General features: G+C 35.2%; 2 protein-coding genes across 5 annotated transcripts; both read right to left on the bottom strand.

Annotated features, from left to right (window-relative positions):
* Positions 1 to 1835: 1835 nt before the first annotated feature.
* LOC122022870 (SKP1-like protein 1A) lies at positions 1836 to 2293 on the bottom strand. Its single transcript, XM_042580983.1, has 3 exons — positions 2218 to 2293; positions 2053 to 2131; positions 1836 to 1977 (listed from the first exon to the last, which is right to left on the bottom strand). The coding sequence occupies exons 1-3, from the start codon at positions 2291 to 2293 to the stop codon at positions 1836 to 1838; spliced, it is 297 nt and encodes a 98-aa protein (XP_042436917.1).
* A 1163-nt stretch (positions 2294 to 3456) lies between these two features.
* Positions 3457 to 7066, bottom strand: LOC122024848 (probable mannose-1-phosphate guanylyltransferase 1). Of its 4 annotated transcripts, XM_042583571.1 has the most exons (6): positions 6911 to 7059; positions 6038 to 6075; positions 5737 to 5867; positions 4610 to 4672; positions 4261 to 4500; positions 3457 to 4188 (listed from the first exon to the last, which is right to left on the bottom strand). In XM_042583571.1, exons 3-6 carry the CDS (start codon positions 5845 to 5847, stop codon positions 3517 to 3519), a joined length of 1086 nt encoding a protein of 361 aa, XP_042439505.1. In that variant the 5' UTR covers positions 5848 to 5867; positions 6038 to 6075; positions 6911 to 7059; the 3' UTR covers positions 3457 to 3516. The 4 variants fall into 4 exon arrangements, with proteins under 4 accessions (XP_042439505.1, XP_042439504.1, XP_042439506.1 ...); XM_042583570.1 differs by lacking the exon at positions 6038 to 6075 and having other exon boundaries at positions 6911 to 7066; XM_042583572.1 differs by lacking the exon at positions 6038 to 6075 and having other exon boundaries at positions 5737 to 5887.
* Between the last annotated feature and the right edge of the window lie 2345 nt (positions 7067 to 9411).

Below are 9411 nucleotides of genomic sequence, written 5' to 3'. Positions count from 1 at the left end.
TAAAGAATTGTAAAATTCTGGCCAAATAAGTCTTGTGTAAGCTAAGGAAGGCACTGCCTAGATTATCGAACAATAGTAAGGGTATTGGTTCTTTGTGAGGTCCTTTACAAGTAAGACTCATTTGAAGAAAACCAAATAAAAATTAAGGTAGAAAAATAGAATAACCCATCTCTTAATCTAGTATCTCTTTTTCAATGATTCGGAACAAACCCTAAGTACCTCAAACCAATCTCCTGAGCATCTCAACTCATTCACAATCCCCAAAACAACCAAAACTGGTTTTAATAAAACCACTCAAAATTTGAAAATACACCCTTACATCATAACTCAAATAGGAGCATACACCCTTATTACTCCAATAGGAGCATACACCTCCAAAAATTTTGGTATCAAAGCCTAAAATTGTTGTAGACCACAATGAAACTTTCTGGATAATGTACTTGTAATGGTTGTGGTCTAGAAGTACTATTACCTTTGGATTCAGCAGGATTCATAAGATTAACTTCTATAGTTATTTTGTGACAATAATATTGGGGTCATCATCAAAGTGTAATATCTAATTTGGTTTTAACTTTTGGTGTATTTTATCAAAAACTTCTAATTCCAGTAGCTCCTCAGGAGTAAAGTATTGGGCAATTTCAGTTGGTATGTGTTTTGTGAGATTTCAATATTTAAGATAGGAATATATTCAAGATTCATTAAATTCAGGTTATGATTAATAGGTTCGTCATATTCTTCTTGTGAAATGGAGGGTTTATAATTATGAAATCTAATCATAGAGCTCTCATGTCTATCTTTATAAATAATATATTCCATTGGTTGCAAAGTTTATGGTTTAATACTAAGGTCTAGATTAAGAGTCCAATCTAATCTTGCTAATATGTCAGAAGAAAAGTTTTTTGGTTTGAGGAAATAAATACCTCATGTAGTAAGAGTTTCAAAAATATTGTTTATTTGTGCATTTAAACTATTATTGATATTGGTCATTATTTTCTCTAGGAAAATTATATCAATTTATATATTATATTTTTGAAAGTCTCCATAGCCTCTTGCTTGGACAGAGATTTTAATATGTTCAATAAAATTCATAATAGTCATGTTGAAGTTTGGGCATAAATAAGTAATCCCTAGATTACTATTCATATCTACTTCGATTAAGCCAATAACTACTTTGTCAGTATCTGAAAATCGAGAATCATACAGAACTAAAAAAGACTTTAGCTCATATACTTTTCCTTGTGAGTCCACAAAGACCAAACACAATTATTCCTAAATGGATATAATTATATTTGTATTGTAAGAGTATTCTTGCTAATTCTTAAGTTATGAGGGTAAATCTTTCTTCGCCTTCATCAGATAGATGAAGAGGTTGTGTTCTATGATGTGCATATAGTATTGTTGAAAAGGATAAAAGTCCTTGATTATATAAATGTCGTGGATTTAAGGAATTAAATTGTTCATTTGAAAAAATAACTAAATTTTATTCTATATCTATTAGTTATTCTAATTGGTATGTTGAAATGTTCTTTCATATATCAGCGTCACCATCGGTATTTTTTTAAAAAAAAAATAAACTCCCAATTATGCCAATAAAATTTTGCCTTTACGTTGTATTTGGGAGGAGGTGAGGGAAGGGGAAGGAAGGATAAACAAGGGAAAGGAGAGAGTTGACTCTTGTTTGGGATGGAGTGATTAAGGAGGGGAAAGGGAGAGAAGGATAAGCTTTACCCCTACATGCGGGAATAGACGCAATTTCTTACACCCCAAGTCGGAGTGAAAGGAAGGGGAAGGAAACTTGTTTCAATTTTATCCCTCCTTCAATCGAAGAGGTTTGCCTAGTCAACTTTGACGAACTTGGCATCCCAAGACTTGAGGTCCTCATTAGAGATCCCAGATCTAGCGGTGTCGTCGAACAAGGACTTGGAGGCGGCAACATCAATGTGCTTCTTGCAGTACTCAACCACCTTGGCGAGGATCCTGGAGAAGATGTTGGGGAGGGGGATGTCATTGTCGGTACAGTCATCCCCAATTATGTTCTTGATGGTCTATGACTCCATTACCACTATCTCCTCCATCTCGAACACCTCACAATTTGAGCTCCTCAACGTGATCATCCTCGCCATGTCTTCCACTATCCAAGAACAAAATTGCATGAAAAGATTGAGGGAAGGAGAGATCTATAAAGAATAAAAAAAAAAAGAGGTAAGAAAGTCATACACGTAGATAGGTGGAGGTCAAACGTGAAGATGTTGGGATTGATCGGCGATTCCTGTGTTGAGGTCTCCATCGCCATCACGGTCGTCAGAGTTCACAACAAGAGCAAATGCAGACCATTTTTATAACTTTATATATTTAACCTTCGTTGTCCACCCTATTAATCTTCTCTCCCTCTCAAACAAGGAAAATATAAATATTTTTTTTATTAATTTAGTTTACATTACTTAAATTTTATTTTAAAAATTATTTTAACATGACCAAAATTAATTCAGAATAATCATTGTAGCTATTATAATTCTGAATAATAACTACTATAATAATATTGACTAGATCTTGATTAAATTAAAATTTAATTTTGATTAAGTTTAGATACTTTTGATTAAGCCATTTTAATCGAATAGCAATTATATATATATTTTTTATAATATTATCAAAATAATAGTACCTAATAAATGACAAGAGCATTCTTGATTTTTGTCCTATTTATTTTCTTTCATAATTGGCCCATTTAAATTTGTCTTGCCAATTTCACGTTGGCCCCCATAGAGTTTCCTGTGCTTTCTTTCATTCACCCCTGACTTCGTAAGTTACAATGCACCCCTCAATTTTTATAACATTTACAATTTTACCACCAAGTTTGTTAGTCGAGGTCCTTTTATAACATAATCTTTTTTGTCACAAATACCCTTGAGTATCAAAATCATTAACTTGTCCATTCAAATTTTTTATCCCCTCATTATTTTTTTCAGAAATTGCTCATCTCAAACGGCTACTATCACCAAACCAACCATAACACACAGATAAATAAACCACATAATACATTTTACCCCAGCGACCATTTACATAAGTACATAACGTTAAACACTCAATAAAATAATTTACCCCATTAAAAATTGATCTCAAGACTTATGAAGCAATGACCTATACAAATACCAATGACTTAACATTGAAGTTATAACCATGTTAAATAATCAACATTATTAATGACAAGATCGAAGTGATAAGAGTTTAGAATTTTAATTGTCATTTTGACAATTTTGAAATTGTAAGATAATTATGTTAAAGAACCCATAAATTAATCGAAGATAGAATAACATAATTTATTCCTTTCCCATTATTCTTTTGCCCTTTTGCGAACTATTTCATTTCCTTTCTATTTTTTTCTATTCAAGTAAACCCAACATTAGATAACCCAATTTTAAGAACCAACTAAATATCAACAGCCAAATTACTGAAAACTGAAAGAAAAAAGAGGACCATTATTGCACTTGAGAGAATTTGAGACAGTTGCTAGGCTTCTCACATCACTATTTCAGGATTCAAGATGCTTGACTTGATTTCCTTGTGTGGAAGAATAACCCCTCCATTGCTGTATACCTCATCAGAAACATGCACGTCCTCGCCGAGGATGGTCATGTTATCAATCCGCGCCCATTGACCCACTGTCGAGTGCCAACCGATAATGCTGCTGGAGACGCATGCGTGCTTCTTGATGCGGGTACCTTGCATCACCGTGCACCTTGACAACCTTACTCCTGCCTCGATCACGCATGCAGGACCAATGGCAACGTCTGGGCCAATGAGGCATCCCTCTCCTACCACAGCATTGTCATGGATCAGAACATTGCCGACGATATGAGGGCCTGCAGCTAACTTCGATGGTGCTTTTTTCCGCAATGAGTCCAGGTAGAGCCTTAAGCCTGTGATGTAGTCCTTTGGCTGGCCGATGTCCATCCAGAAACCTGGTAGGACCATGGAATAGAGTTGTTTCTCTGTTGCAATTTTTGGAAAAACTTCCTTCTCGATAGAGGTTGGCCTAAGCTGGATACGATCCAAGACGGATGGATTCAGCAAGTAAATCCCAGCATTGATCTTGTTCCCGACAAAAATTTTTGGCTTCTCCACAAACCTATCGACCCTTCCACTCTCTTCGTCCATGACCACGACACCATATTTGGATGGTTCATCAACCTATTAAGTAGGAATCATCTAGTAACAGGAACAAGGCAAAAGAATGAACCACTAGAGATTTCTCTACCGTACCTTGGTCACCATAATGCTTGCCTCTCCACCATGTGCTTTGTGAAACTGAATCAGTTCAGCAAAGGGGTATTCACTTATAACGTCACTGTTTAGGACGAAGAAGGGTTCACCTGAACCATTTATTAGTTTGTCTCTGGCTAAAGCCAGGGGACCAGCAGTTCCAAGTGGTTCAGTCTCTTGTGAGCAGATGATTTTAATTCCAAGCTTATCCTCAAAGTCCTTCAGAAAGTTGATCATAACCTATTTTAAAGGGCAAGGATGAGGGATTTCAGACCCTATAATGATGAGAATTTCTATTCGAGTATGAATATACAATAATGTACAAAGATGGATGCATCGTATCTCGTACCTCTGGCTGATAATTGATGGCCAAAATGACTTCAGTGACTCCAACATCCTTCAAAGCTTCAATCTGAAAAGATGTTTTTGAGATAGAAACTCAATCAAATGCCATGCATGCACACACGCAGCAAACCATTGATTCCAACTAAAACAAAGACCATTGAAGTTTTTCATGCAAGATTCCTGGTGGACATGCATCAATTCACAAGAATGCGATTGTGTCTACAAGTAGAAGGCACAATCATTTTTTTTAAAAGGAATAAAATGGCAAACCTAGTTTTCAAGTAAACTAATAAAAAAATAAAGATGCGGCAATAGTGCTGTTAATATGACAATATTAACTGAACCAGCAAAAAAAAAATCAAAAAAAAAATCTCAAGACATAAATGAAATTTTCCTAGTAAAGATCCAAACAGTGGATCAACTGATACTCAAGCTGTCATAAAATATCCAGTTACTTCCACTAGAGCATCAGAAAAAGTATAAGTTAGAACAATTGTTTTGTAAGAAATTGATTTTCGTAACCACTTAGCTGAATAGGAATATAGAGGGACTATTTGGCAAGTAAATCATTGTAAATTAATTCCTTTAGTGGATGAAAAATTAATATCCATCATGAGTATTCGAACACTATTTGAGTATTCGAGTGATGAAGGATTGATCCGGTTTGATCAAATAAAGGCAGGGGTGTACAAAGCATGGTCCATGGATGCAAATGCATGAATGCAAAATCAAGTATACATAAGTGTTAATATTCACAGGACTAATAAGTGATGCACAATTGGTTAAGAAAATGGGATCAAAAAGTTGTGAACACAAATCAAATAATAAATCATATTTAATTGTGAATTAATTGATCTCTAAAACTGAAATTTAAATTATCTTAAGTAAATTTGTAGTCATTCCTCGTCATGCACCCCTAGAACAACCACAGATCACAACAAACAATGATGACAGAAATGAGGTGCAAATGGTTGAACATTGTCCGATGAGACACAACACTACGTCTCCTACCGAAAGCTAGCTAGATTGACGTTAACAAATTCCAACAACATCATTAGGCATCATCAATAGATTCAACACTCGATATCCTCATTAATGTAAGTAGTAATGTAGTAGAGTCATAAACAATACCTGATGAAGGATCATTGGTTTGTTAGCAAAATCAACAAGTGGCTTGGGGAAACTAAGAGTCAAAGGTCGAAGGCGGGTGCCAAATCCTCCAACAAGAATGAGTGCTTTCATGGTAAATAATTTCTTTTACCCTGTAAATAAGATGGAAAGTCTGAAGACCAAAAGACAAGCCAAATCTATTAAGCTTTGACAATAAAGAGCAAATACATGAATGTTGAAAGTTGAGGATATTCCAGAGAGAACATAAAAGGTAAAGCAAGTATCCATTGAGGCATTGGGGGTTAAATTGATGTGCACTTACTCAGGATTATGATCTCGAACTAAGCATGAACTCACACCCTATTATGACAAGGGATGAAAATAAGATTATTCTCTTATATAAATAAAAAAGAATTAGTTAATTGATTTATTCCAGAACTCTTTTTTTCATATCTATCCAAACCTTTTATTTGCTTTCAACGTTTAGTTGAACTTTCTCAGACACTTCAATTTTACCCTACCGGCATTATGACATCTAATTCTAATATCCTTGGTGGCATTCATGATTAGTAGATATTGCCAGCAAAACAACAAACACCTCTCGCCTAACAAACAGCCATTATTGTTGGACGCTTTAGTGTTAGGGATGAATAATAGCATCCATATGTTTGGAGAGGTGTAGTTTGCTATGTTGGCAGGACCTGTTGATCTTATATACCACCAAGAATAACAGGAATATAATGTTTTAAAGATGGCGAGATACAATTAATGTGTTTCAGAAAGTTCGGAAGCATTTAAAGGATTTGGAAAGATACAGAAAAAAAAAAGCTAAACTTTAAGGATAAGTTAATTAATTATATTAACAATCAAGAAATTGATAGTACAAGAAAACTAAACCCCGTACTAATTTTTCCGCAGTGAACATTTAATAAAATTTCACTCACCCTATCAAGCCTCAAATCCCTAATCACCGAAGACATAAGAAGATCACAACCTAACCAAAGCGAATCTATCCTAAGAAACGAAAGAACAAGACTAAACTTGCACACCTCCAGCATTTAGAAAAACCACCACCCACATAAAAAGCTCACCGTGTAAAAGACCGAGAACTTACGGAGATCCGAACAAAGAACCAGCATGAAAAGCGAGGGGGCGAAACAAGGAAGATGCAAATGTAAGAACGACAGGATCTCACCAGAAGAAGATTTGTAGGAGAGATTACGGCTGCACGGCGCAAAGAATCCACAGAAGGAGAACCGATCTGTCCGCTTCCCGTGAGGAAGACGATGATGATGAGATTCCGACGCCTCCCGTTCTCTCCCCTTTTGTAGCTCCATTCACAATTCACTCATTTTATGACGTCGACAATCAAATGAAGAATTATTTAGGGAATTTTCCTACGTGGCACATTCCAATTTGTCTAAATTAATTTTTTACTAATTGAAGCTGCATTTCTTTAAAAAGGAAAATTACATATTTAATTTTATTTCAAAAACGAAAAAAGATGTTTTTAAAAGATGTTTTTATATATTTTTATAAAATTATTTGTGAGTTGAAAAATAATTTCGTGTTGATGGGTAAAAATAATTATTTTGGAAAAAATATCAATTACTTTTTTTAGAGTCTAATACGTAATTGAGATTAATTGCTGACCAGTTTTTTACTTAAAAATATAAGTGTAAAATTGTAATATATATATTTTTCCCCGGATTAAATAAATTAAATTTTATCTTTAAAATTTAGAAGTTGATTATAATGTTCAGTTAAAAAAATTTAAAATTAAAAAAATTTAGAAGCTTATGGGGTATATATTTAGGGTACTAATAATATTTTTATTTTTTTAGCTTAGGATTAAACCAATTAGATTTTACCTCTAGAATTAAAGAGTTAGTTATAATGTTCCAAGCTAAAAAAATATAAACTAAAAAAATTAGATATTGACAAGGTATATTATATGTATTTAGGGTTTAAAATTTAGAAAAGATTAAAAAAACTCAAAAAAAAAATTAGGCATCTGTATTTGATTAAAAAAATGTCCAAGTCGCCTTCAATGCATTGAAGGCATTTGGGGCACGTACAGACATATCAATTATATATAGAGAAAGAAAATATGTTTTAGCATAAACGACTTATGTGGGCAGTGTTCGTAGATAGTTGAGATAATTAGTGGAAATGTTTATTTTTCATTTATTTATTTATTTTTTATTTTTTTAAGCTCTAGTTATGCCAATAAACTTTTACCTTTAGAATTTAAAGGTTGAGTTATAGTATAAAGTATAAAAAAAAATTCAAATCGAAAAAAAATTGGATATATACTAGATGTGTAAGATTAGGTGCGTATAATATCAAAACTATATATATATTGGTATTATATTTATTTTATAATACTCATCTTATGAGCACCATGTGTATTTTTTAAAAAAAAAATTTAAACTTTAATACTATAACTCAAACTCTAAATACTAAACTCTAAATTCTAAATTTTAAAAAAATTATATATATATATATATATTTTATTTTCTCTCCCCTTACGCCTTCCATTCAAAAGTTTCACTCGGCTTTCCAAAATCTTTTCCCTCACTCTCGCTCCTTCCTTCGTCGCACAATAGCTTCCGTCACTCCCGCTCCTGCCGACAACCCCCTTCTTCTCATTTGTCACAAGCTTCTTCTCGAATTGGCTGAAAGCTTCCTGCCGCTCCCATCCCTCCATTCTTGATTGTAAGTCATTCCACTCTAGTGTCTGTTTTTCACTCCTTCCTTCCCCACACAGTAGCTTCCATCGCTCTCGCTCCTACTGGCAACCCCCTTCTTCTTGTTCGCCTCAAGCTTCTTCTCGAATGGGTCGTAAGCTCCCTACCGCTCCCATCCCTCCATTCTCTATCGTAAGCCCTTCCATATAGATCCCTTAGCGGCCGGTTAGAGGGGGGTGAATAGCCTGCACAATAAAAACAAACAAAATCCCCTTTCTGGATCTTATAGCTTGATTAGAATAGACATTTGCATAAAAGAAATAAGAGACCGGTTAAAAAGAAGAGGCACAAAAGGGTTACTTGGTTTGCAATTAGGGGATTGCTATTCTAAGGAAGTTGAAGCTCACTAAACAATGTCCTTCAGGCGGAGAACCCTCTTATAGCAGTTGAAGCACTTAATTACAAAACAAAACTAAGGAGGAATCATTTTCAAATGTTGTTCTGACATACTGGGATCAAGGTTATATTTATAGCCCTAGTCAGGGCGCTTGGAAGGGTTCAAGGCACTTGGAGGGGGATAAACTTTTATCCCAGTCCCAATAGAACGCTCCACATCGAGTTTGGATGAAATTCCAAGTCTGGGCGCCCGGAGTCCGGGTCTTCCACTTCGGTTTCGCTCACTTGGGTCCGGGTATTCCGCTCCGGTTCTACTCGCTTAGGTGATTTCGGCCATCCAGAATAGGGCTCGCCTGAACCCATTTTCTAGCCTTTGAGCAGTCTTCTGCTCCGGCTTCTCGTCCCTCGAAAATGTCTCACGCCTCCTTCTCGTCTGCCATGTACTCTTCCGTAGAGCCTCGCCCCTCGGACGCACCGAGCATGTCTGCTCTCTCATGTATCGTCCTTTTCGCTAGCAGCGTCTTTCGCTCGACTTCCTGTGTTCATAAGTTTCTGCACACTTAGACACAAAGTATCAAAATAATAAAATGACCTAACTTGACTTGGTTGA

The sequence above is a fragment of the Zingiber officinale genome, chromosome 9B (genome assembly GCF_018446385.1).
Source record: "Zingiber officinale cultivar Zhangliang chromosome 9B, Zo_v1.1, whole genome shotgun sequence".
In the NCBI taxonomy this organism is placed as follows: domain Eukaryota; kingdom Viridiplantae; phylum Streptophyta; class Magnoliopsida; order Zingiberales; family Zingiberaceae; genus Zingiber; species Zingiber officinale.
This window is presented reverse-complemented; position numbering and strand designations above follow the sequence as displayed.

What these genes read in the sequence shown, in the direction of transcription:
- LOC122022870 (XM_042580983.1), bottom strand. Translation starts at nt 2,293, where the DNA reads ATGGCGATGGAGACCTCAACACAGGAATCGCCGATCAATCCCAACATC. An exon ending in TGACCTCCACCTATCTACGT is followed by an intron (nt 2,132 to 2,217) that starts GTATGACTTTCT and finishes GTTCTTGGATAG; the next exon opens with TGGAAGACATGGCGAGGATG. An exon ending in GAGGAGATAGTGGTAATGGA is followed by an intron (nt 1,978 to 2,052) that starts GTCATAGACCAT and finishes CATCTTCTCCAG; the next exon opens with GATCCTCGCCAAGGTGGTTG.
- LOC122024848 (XM_042583570.1), bottom strand. Translation starts at nt 5,847, where the DNA reads ATGAAAGCACTCATTCTTGTTGGAGGATTTGGCACCCGCCTTCGACCT. An exon ending in CCATCAATTATCAGCCAGAG is followed by an intron (nt 4,501 to 4,609) that starts GTACGAGATACG and finishes CCTTTAAAATAG; the next exon opens with GTTATGATCAACTTTCTGAA. An exon ending in CAAGCATTATGGTGACCAAG is followed by an intron (nt 4,189 to 4,260) that starts GTACGGTAGAGA and finishes CCTACTTAATAG; the next exon opens with GTTGATGAACCATCCAAATA.